The following is a 27570-nucleotide window of genomic DNA, read 5'->3' on the forward strand; positions in this document are numbered from 1 at the left end:
CATAAGTGTAGTCTTTTCCTGGTTTTAAAGGCTTACAGTAAAGTGATGTCATTTTCTGAACTTACCCGACTGCTGTAACTGTTCTATTATTTGCCTTTATCCACTTAGTCATTATATCCACATTACTGATGATTATTTATCTAAAATCTCATTGGGTAAATATTTAGTGAAAGCAACAATAGTCAACAGTACAATATTGTTGGGGTATTGATATCGAGGTATTTGGTCAAAAATATCGTGTTATTTGATTTTCTCCATATCGCCCAACCCTATTTGTTTAAAAAAAACCATCTGGCTGCTGATGCTTATAATGACCTGTAGATGCAAAATTTCATCTCAAAATGCATTATAGTGAAAGTAATTGGAAACATTATCATCCACGTTAACTTTATTTCAGATTAAAGTCAGAAATAACCACAAAGCAAACATAAACCGTCTCTAACATAAGTTGTTCTACAGTGAACTCGTAAACATTCTGTATGCTCATTTATTCTTATACGGATCCAATTTCATAGTTAACGCTAATCTCTCATAACTTCTGCGGACATTAAATGTCATAAATATAAAAGCCTTCGATTAAAATACATTCACTTATGCTGAAGGAATCACAGAAAGCTGCCACTGGAATGAAAAAGTAAACAGGCCAGTTATTCTCATTGTTAGTAGGACTTGAGCAAAAATTTAGTCATGTAATGTAAGAGTGGGTGGATGTGTGCTTTACTGGGAGGGGGGCTTCTGTGCAGAATTATCATTCCTTTTTTCCCACCTCCACAGGGAGGTCAGAGGTCATGGTCAGACACTAAGCAGCACCCATGGGTCTGCTAGGGAGTCTTGCCCAAGGACACTTTAGCATGGAGGATGTGCTTGCTGTCATGTGTCAGCTGTGCAGATGAAGTTGCAACAAATCTTTCAGTTTTCTGTTCAGTTTTTTTCTTTTAAACATCAGCGCAACAGCTGACAAAACCATAAAGTATTCCCAAAATAGATATAGAAAACTAGTAAAATCATAAATTGGCATTAAATAATAACAACCACAACAAACAAATAACACAGTAACCGGAACAAAAATCATAAATCAACGATCACTGCCGGATATGAGGAATCAAAACTCAAGGAATTTAAATTAGGACTGCTCCCGATTTCAGAATGCGAGGCATTAGTGAACAACTGCAAAACCAGTCAGAAAAAGTATAAATATGCTATTATGATAAGGTAAGTCGTGTTGGTCAGGTGAACCTGAGAATGTAGACGTGCACTCGTTTGAACTTGAAGTGAGATTATGATTAGACGTACAGGAAAGGCTTCAACAGACCACACCTAAGCTCTAGCATTGTTTTAGCCCATTAACTAAGTCACACATACACACTGCTGATTCAAAAGCATGGGGCATTAATGTGTTCTTCATGTCTTTTTTCTACCTTCTAGTAAATAATAAAGGTTTACTCTTAATGTTTTAAGAAAGTTTCATGTCAATTTTCATACTGCAATGAATGGGGGCATAATGGCTGCCTCTAAGGTAGTAAAAACACATAAAAAAAAAATGTTAACACTTAAGCATGTCCTTAAAGGGGCTGTACTTAATATTCAGAAAAAGAGTGGTCTGGGATTGCTTCCAAACGGCTTTGACTTCTTGATGCTTTGTCACCTTGGCGTCTAATACCGACGCACAAGGCACTCGCACGCACGCACGCACGCACGCGCGGCCGGAGTGCCTATTAAAGCACACCGTGTACACTATACAATGATTTTCATAGTGCTAATGATTCCTTATAATGCCTTTTGAGCTCCACTTTGAAGGAAGTGTGTCCTTCATGTCCAGTAAATATTGTTATAAATACATGTGTCAATAGTAAGACTAAGGAAGACAGAAGTGTGTCACAGTTAACTTTCATTGCTGAGAGACTAATGCAACTATTGCACTGCAAATTCAAATCAATATTCATGTCAAAAGGATTTGGTGTTATATCTACCACACACTTCCCTTATTCTTTTCTGATACATACCTTGGTCCCTTCTATGGTCAATTTTAGAAATGCCCTAGTTAACGTCCCACTTATGCCACCATTTCAAATGTACAGCATCACTGCTTAGTACAGGTTTTCACAGAAAAAAGGCCCAGTAACATCTTTGCACTGTGCTCCTATTGTTTTGTTGGGTTGGTTGATCGTCAAAACTATTTGACCCCAGACCAGCTGTGAAGATAGGAGCTCCAGCCTGAGCCCCGAGACCCGGATCCCTCCTCCTGACCTGCACAAAGGAAATCAAACAACATCTGGTTAGACATTATGGAGACACTATTGACAGTAAAATAATGAGTAACAGATCATTTTTAGGGAATTTGGGTCTGTGTGCACTCAGACGCTGTGTGTGTGTGCGCACATCTACAAAACGGGTTCACCTAGGACATACTGTACCGTGTGCAATGGCAGCCAGTTTGCTTTTCTCCTCCGGACTGAGCTGCAGCATTGTGTGAATGACGGGCAGAAGCGCCTGCCTCTCGCTGCCAGATTGCAGGAAGATGAACTGCAGCAGGACGTTCTTCAGATACTCCAGGTTGGCCACACTCTTCTCCCTCTCCTGGTTCCGTTCTAGTCGGCGCACTTCACTCTTCAGCAACTAGCAGGTAGAACATATCAGCAACTTTAAAATAATAAAACCCTTAAGCTTTGGCAAAGTCCCTGCATTTAACAGGGTTAGCTTCCCAAAATCGGCATACCAACCTACACACTAAATCTCACTAGTGTGGACAAAGATATATTATTTGGTCAATAGGTTAGCAACAGAAGTCTACAATAATAGGCAAGTATACAATACTACTACTACTACTACTACTACTACTACTACTACTACTACTACTAATGATAATAATAATAATAATAATAATAATAATAATAATAATAATAACAATAATAATAATAATAAGAAGAAGAAGAAGAAGAAGAAGAAGAAGAAGACAAACAATTCAGAACAAAAACGAAATAGTCTGACTTCAAACCGCTTCAAAACTATCTTCGGACATACCAATACCTGATTGAATACGGTACAACTGGTATCATGCTCAAAGCATTAAAAAGCAAGCTCGGTTTTCTTAGTAGACAGTCAGTGTCAACTTATTATTTATTAGGTAATACTCTGTAAGTGATGAAAATATAGAGCCAATGCACAAATTCGTTTTGTTGGTTTTGCAAATCTCGATCATAACCCGACCATTCTTTTTACGGGCGGAATGGAATTTTGGTCAGCGCCACTTTCCGTAATCTAACACCCTACGTCACACATAACAAGTATGGCGGCGCCCCCTTGAGCTGCAGATGTCCGGTGTGTTATAATAATACATTAATGGTTGGGAGAAAATAACGATTTCTGAACATATCTTATCATAGTTCTCTGGCCTAACAGTTTCGGGAGGATCAAAGCCATTTTTATCGCCGTGGAAAATGGGTTTACAGCGATTGCTATGCGGGACGCTGGCGTGTTACTCCAAACAGTTTCGACTCGTTGACGTTCGGCAAGAAGTCCGGGTCTTTCAAAAAGCGCCGATGTCCGTACAGACTTCACCGAGCATGTCCAACATTGTTAACCGGGTTGCGTGTGTAGCAGGTCTGTGTAGCAGGATGTTCGTTCAAACAAGCCGCCGCGGTGCCGCTAATAACGGACCGCTGTCTGCCCGCCGCAGCCTCTGCACCTCCGCCCAGCCCTCCAGGGACGTCGTCCTGTTCGAGCACGACAGAACCCGCTTCTTTCGGCTCCTCTCGGTCTTCTGCGGCGGCCAGTTCCTCTTCTGGACATACCTGGGCCACTTCGCTTACACTGGGCTCAGAGACACAGGTGGCGCTACAGAGAAAGGGAAAGCCGAAGCGTCCGCCGCCGCCACCGCCACCACCACCACCACCACCGGGCTGGCTGGGATGTGGAGTTTTGAGCTGAACCTGGGGTCAAACACCTGGAGGTACGGCTTTACGCTGGGATGCCTGGCAATAGGAGCGGGGATTGTCGGGCTCGGACTCTTGTTCTGCAGGCGCTCTGTCAGCCAGGTGGTGTTACACCAAGGTGGGAGGATGGTGACGGTTTCCACGCAGTCACCTTTGGGACCAGGCCGAGGCCGGAGAATAACCGTCCCACTGTCCCAGGTAGCCTGTCACGCTCACAGACACGAGTCCCCCACATTCATCCCCCTCAGGGTCAAAGGACACAAGTTTTACTTTCTTCTGGACAAAGAGGGGACCGTGAACAACGCTAGGCTGTTTGACATCACTGTTGGGGCTTACCGGCCACTTTAAGTTCTTCTGGTTATTATTACATTGTTGCCAAAACTGTGTTGGACACCAAACCCCAATGGAACTGGTCCACAGAAAGTGATTTGACATGGCTGCCAAACAAATATCTCAATTTCTGTTTGATTCTCTCACTTCAATTAAATAAAATCTGAGATCAAATATGGACTCATTTGGATTAATGTATGCCTAGTATCAAACATGGCATGTCCGTATTGTTGACAATGTCTGAATGAAATACTTTTAGAGAGGGGCTTCAAAATATATTTGTGAGATGCATTTCAAATAATTTAATATTTAAAAACACTTAAAGTAGAATTAGTTATTTTAAATTTAATTATTTAAGTAAAGAAAACCATTGCCACAGTTAAAAATGCTCTGAAATTAAACTGATGAATGTCTTTGCGTTTTCTGAATGTCTGTACTTGTGTGCATATACATACTGTGATCTGCTCCATGAGAACAACATTGGTGGCCTCCGTTTCATGCAGGAGGCTGTTCATATGTTCCATACTGCGCGTGGCTGTGCTCAACTTTTGACTTAGCTCTTCTTTGGTAGGCTCCACCGTCCACACAAAGGGCTCTAGAGACCAAACCAGAGACACGCAAAAGTTAAAGATCACGGTTTTTAGAAAGTCATGAGCACAAAGATGGCAACAGGATGTGACCAACTTTTGTCTTCAATTGCCATGTTTAGGTCAGAGATTGAATATGCAACTTGTGAGACAGGTAAAGTACTGTACACATTGCTGCTTTTATAAACTGAATAAATGTTAAAAGGTGCACCTCCTGTTTGGAACACACCTTGTTTGGGGTCTGGGGATGTGAGAAGCTGCTCCAGAGATGGCAGAGGCGTAAGAGCAGGAGAAGGGCTCTCGGTCTCAGTGGTCTCCATGCCCTCACCCTCCTCCCTGGCCATGGACTGGAGGTCGCTAAGGGCCATTAGTCCCAGCCCTGCCTGGTTCTGATCTGCATTTCTGCGCTGAGGGTCTGACGCCACGGGCTTGCGGCCGGACTGAACCGCCACTGAACCTGAAAGAGTGTAAAAGGTGGTAGAACAACACGTTTTTGTTATTCATCTTTAAACAGATGAATAAGGTTAAATGACAGAGAACTAGATAGAAAACTATTTTCGTTACTTTCAACACAAAATGTGTTCATATTTTGCTGCAAAGTGTTTCCCGGTCTGAAAGCTACAATACCTAAATAAATAAGGGCTTCAAATACATAAAGAAATAATTTGAGCAGAAAGTAGTATTAACATGTTTTGGATTTCTATTTTGTCAAAGAGCACCTCTGCACTCTGCTGAAGCAGTATGATCAATCCCTCACTGCACTAAACAGAATCCCTACTTATTTTAACACTAAGTTGTGAGTCAGTGTCGTACTTCATTGTGACATGAGGGGGCACCAGACACACTGGAGTTAACCAGTTCATCAGTTGGCATTCACAATGAAGTGTAAAGAGAAGGGCGAGAGGGAAGGGTCAGGTGCTTGAGAGAGTGGGTGGACAAAAGAGAAGATAATGATTAATGGACCTGAAACTGAACCAAAAGACCCGAAACTAAACCAATCCCCTCACGTTCCCACCTTCACTCTGCTACTCTACCTCAACACACTAACAAAAAAAAGCCATCTTTAGCTCATAATGCTGCATGTGCATAATGTTGGTACTTATTATCCTCCTGACTCTTGACACAACATTCCTTGTTATAGAGAACTTTAGGATGTGCACAGACCTTATCAATCAAATCGGTTACAGGTTCAACACAAAGGTAAATCAAGCTGTAGTGGTAAAAAAAAAAAGAAGAAGCTATGAGCGGGGAAAGGGAAACCAATTCATAGTAGAATTAGTTTCCTGGACCACATAAATACTGAGCACAGTCTCTGCAGAGCCACAGCAGTCAGCAACAAAGAACAGCAGAGAATGATGCTGCCTCCACTGGTTTCTAACTTGTAAAAGACTGTTTCCGGAACTAGTAGTTGTAATTTGTGTTAATGTACTGATGGTTTGTTTAGATTAAAGAGTAAATGGGACAAAACATGACCATGAACATAAATCAATTTGAGTGTTTGTTACAGTTGATTCATAAAACATAAGCCAGTAAAAATGTGTCCAGGGGACCAGCAGTTGATTGATTATGACCCACCTGCCAAATAGGGCCATTAAAACACACAGATGTTGAACTCCTCTCCATTTTAACTGCCATTAAATCCAAATACAGTGGTTAAAAGGCTCTAATATGACTTCCAGTAAAGGGTAATATTGGCCCCATGTATCGAGCTAATCCTGGCGTGCATGTGTGAGGCTCTAATGACGAGTCTCTCCAGATGCCACAGTGAGCTGTGTGCCACACTGAGAGGCGGGAACAGAGCTGAGGAGCCTGGCCAACACCTGGCCATGCTGGAGTGACAGAGAAGTCATTACTATGTGTGTATTTGCTGAGTGACTCCAGAGGGCAGCTGTGTGGGAGGTGATGAATGAGCTCCCCAGTGCTGCTCTACTGATAAACACACCAGCATGCCCCTTCCTCTGTTCTCTCTCCCATCATTCCTCTCATAAAAAAAAAAAAAAAGCAGAGTGAACAAGATAGAAAACGTCAACACTCTAAACACTTGATGCTTTGATGGATCTCTTTGCACGATACCAACCATGCACCCGTTGAGCTAACTGCTGTGTATCTTAGCAGCAGTCACTTTTTGGATCAATCTTTCTGATTAGTAATATAATAGATATTATATGTTACATCACTTGTTTCCACTGCTACTTCGTGAACAGAACCAGGTACTTACTGCCAGATTCATTTAAATGGATAGTTTTTCCATTTGCTTCCATGCTTAGGCCGGCTACACACTGGCTGCGTCGCGCGAGCGTGTCAGCTGCGTGGCGTGTCCGTTCATATTTCGGCTCCCATGTTAACAGGTTAGAGCTTACACACTGCCTGCGTGACACACATGTCTCGGAGACGGAGACGAAAACGCACGCCTGCTAGAAATAGAACCGACGCCTATTTTTCATGCGACACGCAAGTGTGTTGGATATGTCATTTTGACACAAATACATATTAATAAATGACATGATGTCTGAAAGTCTATAGGTTTTGATATAAATGCAATTTAAAAAAAAAATTTGATTTTCTAATATTGCACCTGTTAATACAGAACGAAATATTCTGTAGCCTATTTTGCCGTCAATACTGCCGACGTCTTTGCTGTAATCAAATCAGTATATATTTATGTTTAACATGGTATTTCATTTTATCAATGGGAAACATACATGTGTCCAGACAAGGCTAGCAGCAGCAGCGCTGCGTCAGACACAGAAAAAGCCACGCAGCTGACACGCAACAGAAACGCCACGCTCACGCCAAGCAGCCAGTGTGTAGCCGGCCTTACTGTTCTGGTTTTGAAGGTAGAAGAGCTGCTCCTCGACGCGGGTCAGCTGGCCCTGCAGGGTCTCCACAGTTGCCCGGTGGTCGTCCTGCAGCTTCCTCAGCTGCTCCCTGTAGGTCTGGCGCTGGCTCTCAACCTGTGAAGACAGGTCAGCCTGAGCCTGGGACAGATCTGACTTTAGAGCCCTATTCTCCGACTGCACCGACAGCAGCCTGGAGGGGGAGACAGAGTGAGAGGTAATTAAAAGGAATCATGTAGAGACTTCTGCTGTCATAAGGTATCTAGGGAGTGTGAGGGAACATGCAGTATTTCAATATGGTAGTATGATCAATTCTCGACAAGAAAGGGCAAACAACAACTGGAAAGAAAGAAGAAAAACCTTCGAGCCAAGCCAGCTCACCTCTCACGGAGCTCGGCCTCCTTGCTCACAGTTTCCTGGAGGATTTTGTTGTGTCTCTCCAGCAGAGTGTCGTGTTCAGTCTGGAGCTGCTGCAGCTCGCCTGTGCAGCTCTGGAGACTCTGCTGGCTCTCTGCCAGCCTGGACCTCAGCTGTTCTACCTGAGAGGACAACTGCTCCCTGCCAGACACACCACATATTCATTATATTCATATCACTCTCACGGTGTTGACTGACACATACTATTAATTAGTGTTCACTTTAATATGGTCCATTGAGCAGCTGCCTTTTAACCTGTGATTTAATTACATTAACATTGAAATTCTTACTCATGTGATACGCCCTGTATTTTGTATATATATATCTGAATATTATCCTAAAGACCGAGCTGTGTTATCAAACCCAGCATCCCAGCATTGAAATTGCAAAGGACTTGTGCTTGTGTTACACAATATGCAATAGTATAAAGTAATTATTTGTTTGTAGCTATTTAGTCAACCTGCATTAAGTATTTTCCTGGGTGTGTATCTGTCTGCTTGTTTTGACGTTTTTTTTTTTCAGTGACAGGATGCAATTCACCATTACCTCTGGTAGAGGTTGCCTCTGCGTCTTCCTTAGTCACGCATGTTTGTCACACAGGAGTTTTCCTTACCTCTCTAATTTGGCAGAATCTCCGTCACTCTGGGAAGTGGTTTTGCTCTTCTGCTGTTTGAGCACATTGTGGACTCGCACCTTGTAACCCTCAAACTCGCCAGCTGTTGCCATGAGCTCAGCCTGGAATCAGCACAAAGATTAAGCAGAGACATACAGTAAATAACCCAACACACATTTTGTACTACAGCTTTACTTCACTTTTGATGGTCATGGTCTCATAGTTTACTCAGACTTAGACCTAAGGACATATTTTCTGTGACTGGTCAAGAAAACAACTGTAGAGACATCATTTGACTGTGTCCAACTGGTGAAAGACATGTAGCCATTCTCATTTTTTTCACCAATTATGTTTCAAATGTTTTCCATTTCTCCTATTTTCTTGAATTGTTCTTTCAATCCACTGCTGCACTCAAACTCACTGTACTCTCACAATTTACCTGTCTCTAGGCAACTGCTTCAGATAAATAAATAAAAATGAATTGTGCATTTTAATGTGAAAAGACTGTGTCTTTAATGCTTGTGTTTCAGCTTGTGCAAATGCATATATCATTAAAACTGCTTGTGTCAGGTCTCTAATAAGATTGAAGACCCAGCTGAGCGTCCTTTTAAATGGAGTTAGTAATACTCCTGCACCAACGCTCTTGCTAATAACAGATAGTTTAAGGCCATCTAGCAGGGCTGTAGTCTACATTCACTCTAATCAAAAATCCATACAAATATCTGACAGTTATGTTGAGTCGCTATCAAAACTTTGGGGGACAAAATATTATAAACATCTCGCGGTGAAACACAATACAGTTCAACAGCACCACAAACTATGGCTCCAAAATTTCCATAAAAAGGTAAACTTAACACCTCTCCACGAAGGTGTGGAAATAATAATAACTGATTGTTTAAGTCAGTCATCAACCAAACATCAACCAACAAGAAAACACATCTGCTGGTTTCAGCCTCTCAAAAAAGAGAACTTCTGGGTTTGCTCTCTTTTACTGTATATCACTGTAAATTGAATGGCTTTTGGATGTGTTAAAAGTTGTCACCTTGGGCACTTGGAATTTTTCCACAATTTCTTGACATTGTAAAGATTAAATGATTCAATAAAAATAATTGAGAGCTTAATAATGAAAATAGTCCCAAGTTGCAGCCCTATATAACCCAGCTCTCTGAGCATGAGCTAGTGCAATCTTCAATTCAATTTATTAAAAGGTGCTTTAAGCGATGTCACACGTTTTTTAGGCTACAACATTTTTTTGTCACATACAGGAAACTCCTCACTATCCACGAGCTGCCTGTCCCCTCAACACAAAAAAAAGCAGTCTCTGTAGACAGCCCAGGCTCCACAAACGGCAACAAAAACAAACTGTGCCAACCTGCACCATAAAACATAACAAACAGTGTTCCAGCCAATAACCGACAAGAAGGATTTGGGGGTGGGGTTTAGTGCGCGGAAGGGAGGGGGAGGGGACGGGATGAGGGAGGAGCGAGCTAGCCTCTGTTTTGTTTGACAATACTTTGAACGTCAACAAGAAGTGACATCACCCAACATCGCTTAGAGCACCTTTAAAGTTGGAAGTGTCTCTTATAGTTGCAGCATCTTAAATACTACTGCTGATGTGCTCTTTACCCTTACCCCAATCTGGTGGAGCTGCTCGTGATCAGTGAGTGTATACCGTTGTACTCTACAGGTGTGTGTGTATAAAGGAGTGTCGGTCGAACCCTTGTGTGTGTGTGTGTGTGTGTGTATGTGTGTGTGTGTGTGTGTGTGTGTGTGTGTGTGTGTGTGTGTGTGTGTGTGTGTACCCTAGCAATGTCTCTCTCCTGCTGCAGGCTGTTGATGCGTTGCTGCAGGGAGCTGCTGGTTCTCTGCTGCTGTTCCAACGCAGACCTCAGCTGCTCCTGCAGACGATGGCGCTCGGCCGCCAGCTCGCAAACCTCAATCTCAACGCACAAACACATACACACTTTAATATGTGACTTGTGTATTGAAATGTTGATTTATAAAACTATATATTTTATCAAAAGGGATAGCTGAGAGAAGTTTTTTTGTTACCTTGGAGCTTTCTAGCTGCTGTTGGTGAGCCTCCAGCTCTCCTTTCAGTGAGGCCTGCAGCAGCATGAGGGAGCTTTCCTGCGTGTATGCACACAACAAACAACTTTAAATGCATACAGCCGTATAAGCGACCGCGGCTACACACAAATGATTTACTGTTGCTAACATCTTCAAGGCCTCCCCCACCATCATGCCCACGCATGGTTGCGTAACACTATTAACATTCATCAAGCAGCAATGTTACACACACAAACAGACCTGCATCTTGGCATCGGCCAAGTCCTTCTTGGTGTTCACCAGCAGCTGTTTCATCTTTGAGGTCTTCTCCTCCCCCTGGTCCAGCTGAGACTTCAAAGTCTCTGGAAACACAAATTCACATGCACAGGCCATGCAAACACACAAACAGACGAATAAAAGTGGTTTAGGAAAAATACATACTGTACTGACATTTTTTTTTCTTCTGTATTTTCCTTTATTACAAAGCTTGACAGTGTAGAGCAACAGGAAACCTGACGACAGAAAAATGACACGCAGCAGAGGGCCCTGCAGTTACACAGTAGACAGTAAATCATTAGGGTTAGTTTTTTTGTGATTGTTGTGGGCAAAAATCTTGATTATGCGGCACGTTTTCTTAAAAAATGTGATGGAATATGCGGGATATTTATGCAATTTTGTGCTACGAAATTGCGGGACCTTGCAAAAATTGCACGAACTTGCAAAAACTGCGTTTGAAGAAAAAATGCAGCCCCTAGGGCTGTGACGGTATATTGTTTTTCTTATCGCGGTGACGAAGCATATCACCGCGGTATGGCGGTTAACCGCAACCCCCTTACAAGAGTAGCGTAAATTAGAGCGAGAATGGCAGGGGGCCTTAAGTGATTGACGTCAGTGCCCGTGTGGAGAGCAAGCGGTAACGGAGAGCAGCGTATGAGTGCTGCTGTGAGGAAAAGCGAGAGGAAAAAGAGATAGCAAAGAGGATGTAAAGTAAACAATAAAACAACAAGCTTGAGCTTCTCAAGACACAGTAGCTTTATCTGTTGTCAATACTGCCGGTAAAGTGAATGGCCGTTACCCCCCGATAAACATCGGCTTAACCCATAGCACAGTGTTTCCATTTCAGCTCAATGTGAGAGTCTTTACTGTGTTTTGCTGTCATTTATGGCCACTCTGTTTTCTCTCATCTCCGTTGATCTATTCCACAGACAGTTCAGAAAGCTCTATTGTCAATAAAGTAAAAAGAAAAAAAAAGGTTTGCCGACAATGCCAAGGGCAGACGCTCCGCAGCAAAGCGGTCTTAGCAGCTGAGCAGACAGAGTGCTCTGTCTAAGATAACCGATATAAGCTGCTCTGTTTAGGCTACAAAACGTGCATGCAGGCTGAGATTCAACCGTTCGGTTTTGTCAGGATTAAGCTATAAGCAGAAGGAAACTCCGCTAGCTGCTAGGCTAATGTGCAATGGTAAACACTGCAGCGTTAACGGTAATGTGTCCACGTCCACCTCAGCTCAATGGACTGTCCATCCTCATGTGCAAAGCTGAAGTTACGGGCAACTTGCATTTTTTTTTCTCTCCATAATCTCTTGAATGTAGGATAGAAGACAGTCTATGAGGGTAACTACACAATGATTATTGCTTTCATTATATGTCATATCACACAATATCTGTTCTCCTGTAAGTTACGCGAGCTAAAGGTAAAAAAAAAAAAAATATGCGATGATGGCGGTGATGACGTCATGACCGCGGTAGTGGCACGTCACCGCCGGTATTGCGGTGATGCGGTTATCGTCACAGCCCTAGCAGCCCCCACATAAATATGCAGACTTTGGCTGATTATGCATTGCATTATGCGATCGCATAATCACGTTTTTCTGGAGGGACTGGTTATACATCTATCTTTTAGCTAGACCCGCTTATCCTTAAGGGTCCTACAATATCCCAGCTGACATTGTAGAAGTAGTAATCTATGCGTTAAAGAGTTAGTGTAAATGCAAACGTCTCATACACACCGATTTCCTGTTTGAGTGTGTCCTCCTTCTGGGTCAGTGCATTTATCTGGGCCTTTAACTCCTCAGCACACTCATCTCTATCTGCGAGTTTGACGTTGAGTTCTTTCACCAGGCGTTCGTAGTCGGCCATCTCCATGTCCATTAAGGAGCTCTGCTGCGCCTCCTGGAGGCAGAGCCCACATACCCCATCAGAACAGGGAACAAAGCTAAAACCTCATCACACTGTCAGGTCATTTGTCTCAACATTTTATGGAAAAAGAAAAGTGGTTTAGAATCAAAGCTAATTTCACCAACTAACTTTATCTTCATCCATTGTAACTGACTGTTTTACACTTTAAAAAAAAAACAGTCTTTTCAAGAGATTTCCTTTATCTGTGATTGTGTGTGTGACTGTTGAGAACCTTGCAGCCTTAAGGCCGGGACACATATAGCCGACGGCCGACCGTTGACAGAAAACCCCGTCGATATGATCAGTCGCGTCCCCGAGGTCCAAAAAACTGCCACAGAACACACCAAAAAGACGAGAGGAGACGAGACGTAATACATCTCCATAACAGCAGGCGGCGCTAATCTGTAATGTTGCCCAAGAAATGAAAACCGGCAGCTGATTGGACGAACGCGTTTGTTTTCTCCGGATATTGAGAGCCAGACTGTCATGGCGGCCGTTCAGAATACGATCTCATATTGTACTAAAATAGTTCACTGAAACGTGTTTCTGAAAACATTTTAAGCGAGAAATAGGCCATGCAGTTGCTGAATCTGTCTTCATTTCAGCTCAACAAAGATTTTCATCAGATTTTGAGAGACTGTAGTCACCTCATTCCGCTCGTCATTTCCGGGTGAGTCCCGATTTCCCTGCCGCCGACCGAACATGTCAGGTCGGCCAAAATGAACGCCGACAGCCCCCAGACGGACGACGGCACGAGACACACAGAACAGATTTGAGTCTCTGACCTCGCCAGACTGTCCCACGGCCGATAATCGGGTTAATGTGTCCCGGGCCTTAAGGGGACTTAATATTTCTCACAGTAATTTAGGAACTGACCTTTAAAAGCCCCAAATTCTTATGCTACTACAATAATTACAATTTCAGGCACACACAATTAAAAGGTCCCATGGCATGAGGTTTTTAACATTAATGAGTTCCCCCAGCCTGCCTATGGTCCCCCAGTGGCTAGAAATGGTGATAGGTGTAAACCGAGCCCTGGGTATCCTGCTCTGCCTTTGAGAAAATGAAAGCTCAGATGGGTCGATCTGGAATATTGCTCCTTATGAGGTCATAAGGAGCAAAGTTACCTCCCCTTTCTCTGCTTTGCCCACCCATGAGAAAGAGAGAGACATCATGGCCTTCAAACGAGCAAAGTGACCGTTGGTCAAGGCCACACCCCCACCCTCCACCTTCCCCCCCCCCCCTCTCCTCCTCAATAGCTACAGACACAGAAATGGCACATACTAAGGAAAGCTCATTGTGGGACTGGCTCTAGTGGCTGTAATTCTGCACCAAGGCTGAATTTCTGGAAAGAGACTTCAGATACAGTATTAGGGGACCACTAAGGCCTATATAAAAGCATCCAAAAAGCAGCATGTCATGGGACCTTTAAATATTTTACCATGTGGTAAACTTTAAGCAAGGTGATATTTGTATGGATTTATATATTTTTGTTGTACGTATCATTTAACTTTCTGGGACCTTTGCCAAAAAAATAAAATGTTTTTTTATACTCTGAAAAATCTCTATCGATATCAGCCTCAAAAATACCGTGTTTGTTGGGCTGTACTAACAATGTGGACACATGACATGAAGTCAGACCTCCTGGCAGCTTCCATGTACACCGTCTCCACTAATGGAAAAGAAACAGCAGATCCTGTAGGCTAGAATTGCTCTCTTTCTCTCTGAGAGGTTGTGCTGTAGCTGCAGGCTGGCCATCACCAGTCCAGTTGCTTGACTGGACGGGCCCTGAGAGACACTAGTGTCTGAGAAGCTGTGTGTGTGTGTGTGTGTGTGTGTGTGTGTGTGTGTGTGTGTGTGTGTGTGTGTGTGTGTGTGTGTGTGTGTACCTTGCGTAGCTGCTCCAGCTCCTGGGCAGTCTGCTGAGACTGTTGCTTCTGTTTGCGGAGCTGGGCTGTCAGCTCTTCTACCTCCTTCATGGCAGATGACAAGCCCTGGAGCAGCAATTTCATATTATTATAGGCTGGCATGACCTCTGATTAGTACACAACAGTAGTACAGAGTATCCATCTCTCCTTATTTCTACCTTGATCTTCTGTTCTTTCATAACTCTCTCAGCCAGCAGGTCTCTGTCCAGACCGGCTGACTGTCTTTGCAGCTCCTGGTTTTGGGCTTCCAGCTGCCTCACTGTGCTCCTCATGGTCTCCATACTAGCCAGCAGGCCCTCTTTCTCACTGCTCAGTGTATCATTCTGTAAAAACAATGTATATGCTACTACCATATGTCAGGTGCTACACTTACATCAACAAGATGACAACTTGTTAATAAGGCTGTGATTTAATGATAATTTGTGAAATTAAACAAAGTGTGACACATACAGACAGCTTAGCTGTCTACCACTGAAAAACATTTTCACACTGTGAGACTGCTGTTTTTCTTATTTCAGATTCAAGGTGTTTCACATGAAAATGCACATGTACTGTGGGCAAATGCGCCAAACCTGCATGAACACACGTGACACATTTGAAAGTCATTCATGCAAATCTGACAGCGGCAGGCTCTGAGGGCTTTCTCTGCAAGGAACACTGAACCAGCACCAGCAACAGCTACCTCCCATCATCTGTCAGGCAAACACTGAAACTATGATTGGCAAACAGAGATGTCCAGACATACTCTTAGATCCCGGATTAGCTTTCAGTCTGCCTGCCCCCATTCCCCTGAGACCCATAAGCGCACACAAGAATAAACCTGTGTCTCAGAAAATGGTGTTGCACTAGCACACAGCAGATGGAAGCTATACTCCGCTCCATTTACCTGCCTGTTGTTCTCTCATTGGAAAGAGACAGTTATGAGCTTGGGGAGAGGAGGATATATAAACAAAATTTCTCCCTAGCTCACCCAGTCACATTTGATGGGCTATTTGTCGTTGCCGGGCTGTCAAGCGTAGCTGGGTAAAGTGTCGCTGGCTAAAATGGCTCACTGTAAATCAGAAGGAAACTAAGTTATGGGAGAAGTATTGGAGAGATGTATCGCTGGACAAAGTGGCACTGCTTAGATTTACTGGAGGGTGAGAGCAGTTTGTGCGTTTGTTAGTGGTAATGTGTGGCTGTGTGTGTGTGTGTGATAGAGAGTGTATTTGTGTTACCTGTGTGACAGCACTGCTGAGTCGTTTGGTCAGCTCAACAATCTGTCTCTCTGCCTCCTCCACCTTCTCTCTCTCTTTATCCAGTTGCTCTGTCTGCCTGTCGTAATCTATCTGCAGGTTCTACACAGACACACAGACACACACATTACTGGAAGCTGGTTGAACAGCTCAGTAAAAGGTAAACACTATGCATCTCAGATATCTGCTGCATTTACATTTGAGTATGGGACAAAACTCTCATTAGACACAACAGAGTGGTTTCGTCTCTAATGGAGACACAGTCGTAAAGCACAGTGCAGTCTGGGGGCTGCTTATGGACACCTCTGGGAGTGACATCAGGCAAAAAGGTCTGTTTCAAAGCGAGCATGCTTCCACTTGCAAATTAGTAACATATTAGGAACTCATACAATTAATCAAATGTTTAATGATCATAACCCTCAGTTTCATTTTGGGTCAATTCATTTTGGGGTTCTCTTTGAAAGAAAATCTCATCATTTAAATAGTCCATCAGATGGAGTGACATTTGGATACCAATGCTTGTGTCACGTTCAATCAGTCATGGAGGCAAAAAAGAACAAGGCTGTTTAAATATTGCCTTGTGTTGTCCAACACTAAGAAATATCGTTTACATTACATATTTATTCATGCTCTATTATGGAATCTAGCATTTGATTTGCAATTTAAATAATTACCGACAGTAAAGTATGCATCCCTACACCACATTATGCTAAATAACAAGACTTTTAACTCCATCTTTGGTGGGCTGATACACCGCTTGCTACAAAATAGTGCAGTTACTGTTTGACATAAAAGTTGTTAATGAATGACACGTATTCATGATTACATCTCTGTTACCACACAGCTGCCATTTGAAGCCAGTCGGATTAACTGAAATAACGCATGGCTATCTTTCTGAAAACAAGGCTGTTTTCCATTGTTCCTGAATAGTTACCGTTTTACAGATCGAATGTCTTCACCTGGCAGCAGCTGTTGGCATCAATGTCTTTATGGAAGTAACTTTTAGTCATTGATACAATAACAGAATTTAAGCAGGATATTCTGGCAGTTCTTCTGTCCCGCCTACCTTGTAGCCTTCAGCACCATGGATGATATCTTTCATAGAGCTGCTTACTTTCTCCCTCTCTGCTTTCAGTAATTCTACTTTTTCCTTGAGGGATGCAACCTGGAAGAAAATGAAATAAATTGTGGGTTCAGCCATGTACAATTAGTAATCTGAGCACAGAGCGAAAACATGTATAATTTATCTACCATCTATACAATTATTTATCTAGTGTCCTAAACTTGAAACATTGCTTTCTTGTACTAAAAACTTGATAAAAAAGCAGAGCTTTTGATATTGGAATTTCATTTTAAATTTACAACGGATTCTTTTAGGTTATATGGTTGAATAATTCGCAGGAAACACTGTAACATGTAAAGTCCTGTGGATTTACTTTGTGTTTAAATGCCACGTTCATGTTGTTAAATAAAAGACGGCAAACTAAAGCGTCCCACTACCTCCCGCTACCTCCATACACCTGTCTGTCCCCTCCGCCCGTCTCACCACCATGGGGAGCAGAGCATTCAGCCGCTCTGCTCCCAGTCTCTGGAATTCATTACCACCCCAACTCAGAAACATTGATTCATTCCCCCATTTCAAATTGCAACTCAAAACACATCTGTTTAAAACGGCCTATTCCATTTGATGTCAGTTGCTCTGCCTCTTTCTGTTGTATTCTTTTTTTTCTGCTTTAATGTCTTTTATAACCCTGTACGGTGTCCTTGAATGCCGAGAAAGGCGCCTTTAAATAAAATGTATTATTATTATTATTATTATTAAAATGTACAGTTTAGAAATGTCATGCTTCACTCTACCTCTTTCTTGCTGATTTCCAGCTCCTTCTTTGCTTTGATGGCAACTGATTTGATTTTGTTCATCTTCTGATCCTTTTCTTTGTGTTCCTTCTCCAGGAGAGCTGAGGGGAGCAGCAGAGTAACATTCTGAATTTATAATCTCTAATTTATTACCTGCTCCTAAGAACAGGCAAACTAAATTGCTTCTTGAAGGACCATACATTTAGTAAAATGACACCTGCACACCTATTTTCGTTGTGATCTCAACGGCTGCATTTTCCTCAGAGGAAGCAGACTGGGCAGCAGACTCCTGAGGGAGAAAAGCAGGAAAGAGCAGAAAAGTGCAAAAAGAGGAAAACACTCAAATTACATGTCAATCATCATTGTTTTTTTGGTTTGAAGCCAACATCAAATATTTTTGCAAATATTTATTTATATTTTCATAATTTCTGAAACATTCCCCAAAAATGTACATGTATTTCTTTTTCGTATTCCAGGTTGAGTGGATAAGCCCAACCGTCCTCCAAGTGACAGAAAATAACTGCAATATTTCTAGAGCTAAAAGACACATTGCATTTATCTATCAGTTCAGCTACAGATTATTTTGTGTAGTATGTGAGACGTAAAAACATAATGCTGGTTAGCTCAGTTGGTAGAGCAAGCACACACATATAGAGGTTTATTCCTCAATGCAGAAGATCCAGGGTTTGAGTCCGACCTGTGACGGCTTTCCTGCATGTCTTCCCCTTCTCTCTCCCCTTTCATGTCTGAGCTGTCCTATCATTAAAGGCGGAAATGCCCATAAAAAAAAAATCTTTTATTAAATTTTTTTTTTTAAATAATGCCAAATGCCTGTCTAGAAGATGAAAGAAAACAAGCAAAGCTTCACCTTAATCAAGCTGTGAACTCCATATGTTAGGTATTTTACTGGCTAAATGACTTAAAGCCACTTTGTGCAAGTTTGGGAATTTTCTGATTTTGGCTATTTCCAATCAGAAAAGGCACCATTACAGACAGCAAAGCATCTAATCTTTAAATGTGGCTTCATGATCATGTCTGATTAGGCAGTTAAAAGCTAAATGTGGTCAATTAATTGCTTAGAATATTTATCAGAATATCACCAGTGATTATAATCAGGAGCATAACTGTCAAATTCCCTTTTAAATTTTTTTTAAAAAGATTACTTTGTGGGCTTTTCCGCCTTTAATTTGACAGAACAGCTAGGTGAGAAAGGGGAGAGAGAGGGGGAAGACATGCAGGAAATCGTCATAGGTCGGATTCGAACCCTGGACTTCTGTGTCGAGGCATAAACCTCTCAGTATATGTGCGCCTGCTATACCCACTGAGCCAACCCGGCCACCAAATTCCCTTTTCCGTAGACTAATAAGTGTGGACAACTATTCTAAGAAGAAGCGGACACATCAGGCGCTCCACTCACCTGGAGAGCAGCAGTCTCACTCCTCAACTGAGATATGAGCGAATCCTTCTCTGCCAGCTGGTCTTTAAGCTCTCTTCTCTCTTTCTCCATATTCGTCTCCATTTCCCCTTCCTCCTTTTCCTCTTTCTCTTGAGTCATGAGAGCAATGTGAGCCTGCAGTCTCTGGTTCTCCTCGTGAATCTTCTCATTGACTGACTTCATGTCCTCCAGGTCTTTCTGCAGCCCTTCGGTATCCTTCACCACCTCCTCCAGGTTGTTTCTCAACATGCTCCTCTCCTGTTCCAGGTCTTCGATACGAGCCTGGAGCTCCTTTTCCACCTCCTCTAATCCTATTACCCCTTGGGCCTCCTCCAGACTACTCCTCAACAGCCCACTCTCCTTTTCCAGCTCATCGACGCGTGCTCGGAGCTCCTCGACTTCCTCAGTGGAGTTTCGGAGTACTTCAGACTGACTTCCCTCCAGAGCTGTGATGGTGACGCGGGCCTGCTCTGCCTCCTCTGTCAGTGAATTCAACTTCGCCTCTAGGAGATTCTTTTCAGACGTCTCCTGTTCTAGCTGAGCCTCCAGGGCTGCCAGCTTGGAGCCCAAAAGCTCCCTAGTTTCCTGGGCTTTGGAAAGCCCAGATAATGCCTCTTCCAATTTCTGGCGGAGGTCAGCCTTTTCCAAAGAGAGGTCTTTGATGGTCAGCTCTAAAGCGGAAACAGTCTCCTGCCTTCTTTCCACCTCCTCTTTCAGGATCTCCTCCATCTTCTCCCTCTCCTCTTTCAGATGTTGCACTTCATCCTCCCACTCTTTTTTCAGGCTTTCCAACTTCTTCTCTTTCTCCGCTCTACACTGAAGAGCCTCTTTCTCTTTCTCCTCAAGCAGCCTCTCGGTTTCTTTTGCTCCCTCATTGTTCAGCTTTTGCATTTCCTCTTCTCTGCGCTGAAGCTGGGACTGTATTTCATCTCGCTCTTTAGTCAGCGTGTTGACCATCTCCTCCAGGTCCTGAGTCATGTTTTCCTTCATCTGCAGTTGGGAGAGGATCTCCTCATTCTGCCTGGTCAGTTCCTCTACAGATTGCTTTAGCTCACGGGCCAAAGTTGTTTGTTCCTCTACAGACGACTGGAGTTTCTGGTTATCGCATGCAGAACCTTCAAGCTTTGGCTTCAGGTCTTGTAGGTTCTTCATCAGAGTGTTTTTCTCCTCTGTAACCTCTCTCACCCTCACCAACAGGTTATCCCTCTCCTGGCTAAGTTCGTCCATCTTTTCTTGGAGTTCCCGTAAAGTATTGCTCCCCTGCTCCTTCATGGCTTTGTACTGAAGAACAAAATCTTTCGTCTTCTCACCCAGTTCTGTCTCCACACCTTGCAGTAGGTCTCTCATGCGTTGACACTCAGCCTCGGTAGAGTCTCTCTCTTCGGTCAATGACTCACACTGGGCCCTCAGCTCCTCTGGACTTAAAGAGTTTTGGTCCCCAGGACAGATTGCTGACTCTTTGGATTCACATCCATCTGTGTGTGCTTTACTCTGTTGCTGAAACTCTCCTTGGACTTCTTGTTTGTCAGGGTCCAGCATTATGGCTGGGTCACTGGGAGCACTTTCCCGGTTCATCTGCAATTCATTGATTTTGAACTCCATCTCTTCCCTCTCCATCTGAAACTCCTCCTTGGCCCTCTCCAGCTCTGCCTCGAGCTCACTCTTCACATTCATGAGCAGGGTGAGCTCATCCCGCAACATGGTGCTCTGGGCTTGAAGTTCTTCCATGGCTGCTCTCAGTCTTCCGATCTCTGTCTCCTCTTCATAACTTTGGCTGTTGTCACCCTCAGTGCAGGCAGACAGCTCCAGCATTTTGGCGATCCCTGAACTGCGGGCAGGTTCCTCATCTTCCTCCTGCACATCCTGCAGGTAGCTGTCTGGAAAAATAAGGTAATGTTAAAGGGGTGATAGAATGATTATATAGGGTATTTCACACTGTTCCTTATGGTCTCCTAATGGGGTATGTAACATTAGTTGGGCTGAAAATGGCCTGGTTGATATTTTATTGGCCCTTATGCATCCCTGTGTTTTGGCCCTATTTGTAACAAGAGCTTTTCTTCCAAATATGGTATGGTCATGAATATTTAGATGAGCTGCGCGCTGCTTGGTTGAGCCTTAGCCCCGTACACACACGTAGAGACGCGCGCTGATTGGTTGAGCGAATCCCCAATACACAGACATTAGAAACGCAACAGAATCTCATATTCCAGACACTGCAATGTTTCCTTACCAAATTCACTTCTGAGACTTTTTTATGCGAGAAATCAACTATATAAAGCTCAAATATGGGCCGTTTTACGAAAATGGATGGCTAATTGCAAATTTGGTAAAACTGTTTGTCGGAGTTCAGCTGCCTGTGTTGCTGCCTCGCCGCCCGGCCTGCCTTCCTCCACAGACCCCGGCTTGCTGTGAGCTCGATTGAGCTCCGGCACGGCTGCTGCAGCCCACAGCACGTCATACTCGCGCAAAGTAACCGTTTGGGCTAATGGACTACTACCAAACGCCGCTGCCCTGACAAAGCTCCAGGGCCTGCATCTCCTCTCTTCCTGCTAGCTAAATGGCCCGTGTGTGAGAGCGCGGTTAGCGAGCTTGTTACACCAGCAATCTCTTACCACATGTTACACACATGTCACGCCACTTAGCTATACAACATATACCTAAATGTCATTTTTGGTCGTAATTCGAGTATATTTACAGTTTGAATTTCGTCACGCCACTTATACAACATCTAACTATATGTTTTATAAAGCTAACAACGGTGTCCGATTTCAAGTTAATGAATTTTTGTGAATTCCAGAGGAATTCTAAGAGGAGGCTAGCTAGCTCTCATTGATAGAGCTCCATCCAGCCGCAGGCTCTATCAATGAGACTCACGGACAAGCGGCGTTTATTTTCCAAATCGTTTGTTTAAATAACTCAACACATTATAACACACATTAAAAGAGTAACTGGAACCTGTGGTAAGAGAATGCTGGCGTAACAAGCTCGCTGACTGCGCTTTCACTCACATACACCGGGCATTTAGCTAGCTAGCAGGAAGAGGGGAGTTGCAGGCCCTGGAGCTCTGTCAGAGCAGCGGCGTTTGGTAGTAGTCCATTAGCCCAAACTGTGACTTTGCGCGGGTATGAGGTGCTGTGGGCTGCAGCAGCCGTGCCGGAGCTCAATCGAGCTCACAGCAAGCCGGGGTCTGTGGAGGAAGGCAGGCCGGGCGGCGAGGCAGCAACACAGGCAGCACCAGCCTTTGAAGTCCGACACACAGTCGGACAAAATTTGCAATTAGACATAAATTTTCGTAAAACGGCCCATATTTGACCTCTAAGTAGTTGATTTCTCGCATAAAAAAGTCTCAGAAGTGAATTTAATGGTAAAATTGCATATGAACAATGTATACATTTTCTGAGATCTGCACGACCTACAGTGCCTTGCGAAAGTATTCGGCCCCCTTGAACGTTTCGACTTTTTGCCACATTTCAGGCCTCAAACATAAAGATATAAAACTGTAATTTTTTGTGAAGAATCAACAACAAGTGGGTCCCAATTATGAAGTGGAACGAAATTCATTGGCTATTTCAAACTTTTTTAACAAATAAAAAACTGAAAAAAGTGGGCGTGCAAAATTATTCAGCCCCTTTACTTTCAGTGCAGCAAACTCTCTCCAGAAGTTCAGTGAGGATCTCTGAATGATCCAATGTTTACCTAAATGACTAATGATGATAAATAGAATCCAGCTGTGTGTAATCAAGTCTCCGTATAAATGCACCTGCTCTGTGATAGTCTCAGAGGTCCGTGTAAAGCGCAGAGAGCATCATGAAGAACAAGGAACACACCAGGCAGGTCCGAGATACTGTTTAAAGTTTAAAGCCGGATTTGGATACAAAAAGATTTCCCAAGCTTTAAACATCCCAAGGAGCACTGTGCAAGCGATAATATTGAAATGGAAGGAGTATCAGACCACTACAAATCTACGAAGACCCGGCCGTCCCTCTAAACTTTCAGCTCATACAAGGAGAAGACTGATCAGAGATGCAGCCAAGAGGCCCATGATCACTCTGGATGAACTGCAGAGATCTACAGCTGAGGTGGGAGACTCTGTCCATAGGACAACAATCAGTCGTATACTGCACAAATCTGGCCTTTATGGAAGAGTGGCAAGAAGAAAGCCATTTCTTAAAGATATCCATAAAAAGTGTCGTTTAAAGTTTGCCAAAAGCCACCTGGGAGACACACCAAACATGTGGAAGAAGGTGCTGTGGTCAGATGAAACCAAAATCGAACTTTTGGCAAGAATGCAAAACGTTATGTTTGGCGTAAAAGCAACACCGCTCATCACCCTGAACACACCATCCCCACTGTCAAACATGGTGGTGGCAGCATCATGGTTTGGGCCTGCTTTTCTTCAGCAGGGACAGGGAAGATGGTTAAAATTGATGGGAAGATGGATGGAGCCAAATACAGGACCATTCTGGAAGAAAACCTGATGGAGTCTGCAAAAGACCTGAGACTGGGACGGAGATTTGTCTTCCAACAAGACAATGATCCAAAACATAAAGCAAAATCTACAATGGAATGGTTCACAAATAAACATATCCAGGTGTTAGAATGGCCAAGTCAAAGTCCAGACCTGAATCCAATCGAGAATCTGTGGAAAGAACTGAAAACTGCTGTTCATAAACGCTCTCCATCCAACCTCACTGAGCTCGCGCTGTTTTGCAAGGAGGAATGGGCAAAAATGTGTCTCTCGATGTGCAAAACTGATAGAGACATACCCCAAGCGACTTACAGCTGTAATCGCAGCAAAAGGTGGGCACAAAGTATTAACTTAAGGGGCTGAATAATTTTGCACGCCCAATATTTCAGTTTTTTATTTGTTTAAAAGGTTTGAAATATCCAATAAATTTCGTTCCACTTCATGATTGTGTCCCACTTGTTGTTGATTCTTCACAAAAAATTACAGTTTTATATCTTTATGTTTGAGGCCTGAAATGTGGCAAAAGGTCGAAACGTTCAAGGGGGCCGAATACTTTCGCAAGGCACTGTAGATTCAGAAGACTAACTGATCTCAGGTCAGTTGTGTAGCCTATGCAAATGTTGGGGCGTGACCGTTCTCTTAATACACCCACGGCTGTGACAAAGGTTCCGGATTTTGAGATGCTTACGCAAGCAACTAGCTTTGTTGAGATTCGCCCGTTTTCAGCAGCAGTTTGAAAATATGAGATTTTCATAGTAAGGTGTCAATGGGATTTTGAGCTTATATGTATGTCCTATTTACCCACCGAACTGTCGTTATTCAACTATGACAGGGTAAAATCGGTTTTGCATTCTATCACCCCTTTAATACACAATTTATAGTTTTCACAATCCATTAAAAAAATTTTAACTCCATGAATCTACTGTATAATAAAACCCTTAATTAGTTGCCCAAACTCTGCTTGGCCCACAAAAAAGGCTCTCTTCTATTGAACTGGGTTACCCTCATGTTTACAAGAAAAAAGAAAGTTAGTGAATACACTGCATCATTGTATGGATAGTTGATATCACCTAAAGGAAACCGTGACAGATCAAGCTCCTATTCTGACCTCTTTGTATGAATGTTGTACCGTTTTACCTTTGAGAGCGAGCTGCTCGGTCAGCTCCTCGTGGAGCAACAGGAGACGCTCCCTCTCCATCTCACAGTCCTCCTCCAGAGCCCTCATTTCCTCCTCGTGCTGCAGACTCTTCTGAGCCAGCTCCTCCTTAAGGTTCTCCACCTCCTGCTGGGCCTCCGTCAAGTCCCTTTGATGGCTCTCCTGCAGCTCAGCGATCTCCTGGGATTTTCGCTCTTGAATCGCTTCCAGTTCAGCTCGAAGGGTTTGCAGCTGAGCTTCGAAGCAAGGGCGGACCTCTTCAGTGGTCTCTTTTGCACTGACTTCTTCCCTCTCTCTTTCACTCTCCCTCTTCCGGTCACTTTCTTCCCGCTCTTTCAGTAATCTCTGGAAATAAGCTACTTCTTCTTGGTGTTTGTTGTTGGATTCCTCAATGCTGCTCTCTAAAGTCTTGATCTGCCTTTGGTGATCTTCTATTACATGGTCAAGCTCTCCTTGCAGTACCGCCAGATCATCCTGCACAAAATAACAGTTATGTGTGTTTTATGACAATCTGGTTTCCACATAAGCATACATGAATCTATGAATGGACTTTACAATTTACAGAAATACACTGAAATGTCAAAGAGTGTTCAAAGAAACCGTGTAGAATTCAATAAAACTGGCAAATTAACCAGTGTTACACAACTTACAGTATTTGTGTTGTATTTTACCTTGGCTTGCTGCTTGGTCTTCTCTAGATCTTTACGAGATAGTGAAAGACTTTGTTGCGTTTCGGCCTTCTCCAGTAGCAAGGAATCCATCCTCTCAGTCAGCTCCTATCACACACACACACACACACACACACACACACACACACACACACACACACACACACACACACACACACACACACACACACACACACACACACACACACACACACACAATTTACAAAATGCAGCATGAAAATGACGCAGAGCATGTTAACTAGAGGAATACTTATAGCAGACACATAATGAAATGCTGCCGTACAAACAAACCTGTATCAGAGTGGAGTCATCTGAACTGTCGTTATTGTTTTTGGATTGCTTTTTGAGGGATTCAACTTCTTTTTCCAAATCTGAAAGAAGAAATAATGTCACATACTTGTACACTATTACTCAACAGAGCCACACACACGCTTCTATAGCATTTATAGCTACCTGCACATCTGCCCTTCATCTTCTGCATGCCAGCAATCTGCTTCTTGGCAAACTTGATGAGGTCATCTTTGGAGAGTGTGTCCAGCTGAGATTAATATATAAAGAAAAGAGAAAAACATGAAACTATACCAACATATTTAACAATTAATTAGGTTTATACAAATCTAGACCCATAATACAGATTTCACACGTAGATGTGCAGTACCTTTGACTTGGCTGCACCTGCTGGTGATGGAGCCAAACAATCTGCTCCTGTACCACCAGGGTCCTGTTTCAGTGAAAGGACAAGAAGAAAAAAAGAAATGACAAACCTAACTAGATAAGATACGATAAGAAAAACTTTATTGTCTTAGGTGCAGATTGCAACAATGACATTTAAAAGCTTTGCAGGTATGCTAGATTTTTCTTCTTCTTTTTGACTGCGTGTCCGATAAAAGACCAGTCTCAAAGTCAGCACAGTATTTCCTTTGAAAAATCTGAAATCTTAATGTTGTCGTTAAAAGTAAATTGTCGATAAAGCATGTTTTAAAAGCTTGTATGTGTTATTTGGAGCCACTTTTCAATTCGGCATAGATGGACCACATTTCGGCTTTAAAAAAGGTTTGTCCTTCCCTGTGTCAACATTTACACAAATACACTGGATGACGGAGGCGAGCACTGTCACCAATTCGGAGAGCTGACTGTTTTTGAAAGAACAATATAGTGTTATGCTCCAGAGTATTGTCATGTTCTACCAAGTAATATATGTCGATATTCAGTGCATTTAAATACCAAGGTTTGGACTGAAGTTCGTTGTGTAAACAAGACATAAGGGGTAACTTAACCGGTTAGTGTTTTACAGCCACTTTTCAAAGTCCCAAACGCCGCTATTACAAACAGCAGAACATTATGCTATTAGCTAATTTAAGATGGTATAACGTTACATGTATTAACGTTACTTAGCTAAAAGCTAATTCCTCGTCACTGAACATTTACCTCCATCTCAGTCGAAGTTTATCGCTAGCTACTTCTAGGTCGTCTGTCAAGCCAAGAGAGATAACCGGTAAGTCGTCCCGGTTAGAGTTAAATACGATATCTGAAATAATTCCCGATTTCTTGGAGATTTAATACCAAATCATCGCCTCTGTTATGGTTCGGAGTTGACAAGCTAAAGCAACGACTTGCTTCCGCCAACGTCAGCCACGTGACGTCAGCAGAATTTACGTCACACATCCAACAGGATCAGCATCCGTTTTTTTGTCCCGTTTTCTTTGACGGTCTTTTGCAGAAGATTGTACCCTTATGAATTGTGCACAGCCAATCTGAATTTAATGTAATTGTTTTAAGCTGCCAGATACAAATATATAATCTTTTTTTTTTACATGTCGAAATAAAAAATACTATTAATAACATTTAACTGACGACAAC

The 27570-nt window shown here is 43.0% G+C and overlaps 2 protein-coding genes across 2 annotated transcripts; one reads left to right on the forward strand and one right to left on the reverse strand.

Moving 5' to 3' along the window:
• Positions 1-370: 370 nt before the first annotated feature.
• LOC120569819 (GRIP and coiled-coil domain-containing protein 2) lies at positions 371-27338 on the reverse strand. The gene is made up of 24 exons (XM_039817934.1): positions 27139-27338; positions 26369-26431; positions 26164-26248; positions 26002-26081; positions 25693-25797; positions 25003-25495; positions 19380-21274; positions 18188-18251; positions 17963-18063; positions 17172-17270; positions 16088-16207; positions 15029-15193; positions 14832-14936; positions 12774-12936; positions 11027-11127; positions 10769-10846; positions 10519-10656; positions 8717-8838; positions 8068-8244; positions 7671-7879; positions 5079-5306; positions 4718-4857; positions 2415-2616; positions 371-2247 (listed from the first exon to the last, which is right to left on the reverse strand). The coding sequence occupies exons 1-24, from the start codon at positions 27142-27144 to the stop codon at positions 2174-2176; spliced, it is 5013 nt and encodes a 1670-aa protein (XP_039673868.1). The 5' UTR covers positions 27145-27338; the 3' UTR covers positions 371-2173.
• tmem223 (transmembrane protein 223) lies at positions 3296-4436 on the forward strand. Its single transcript, XM_039817935.1, has one exon. The coding sequence runs from the start codon at positions 3438-3440 to the stop codon at positions 4278-4280; it is 843 nt and encodes a 280-aa protein (XP_039673869.1). The 5' UTR covers positions 3296-3437; the 3' UTR covers positions 4281-4436.
• Positions 27339-27570: the final 232 nt, after the last annotated feature.

The sequence above is a fragment of the Perca fluviatilis genome, chromosome 12 (assembly GCF_010015445.1).
Source record: "Perca fluviatilis chromosome 12, GENO_Pfluv_1.0, whole genome shotgun sequence".
NCBI lineage: Eukaryota > Metazoa > Chordata > Actinopteri > Perciformes > Percidae > Perca > Perca fluviatilis.

What these genes read in the sequence shown, in the direction of transcription:
- LOC120569819 (XM_039817934.1), bottom strand. An exon ending in AGGAGAGAGACATTGCTAGG is followed by an intron (nt 8,839 to 10,518) that starts GTACACACACAC and finishes TGCTGATTCCAG; the next exon opens with GCTGAGCTCATGGCAACAGC. An exon ending in GAGGCCGAGCTCCGTGAGAG is followed by an intron (nt 7,880 to 8,067) that starts GTGAGCTGGCTT and finishes CTCCCCCTCCAG; the next exon opens with GCTGCTGTCGGTGCAGTCGG.
- tmem223 (XM_039817935.1), top strand. Translation starts at nt 3,438, where the DNA reads ATGGGTTTACAGCGATTGCTATGCGGGACGCTGGCGTGTTACTCCAAA.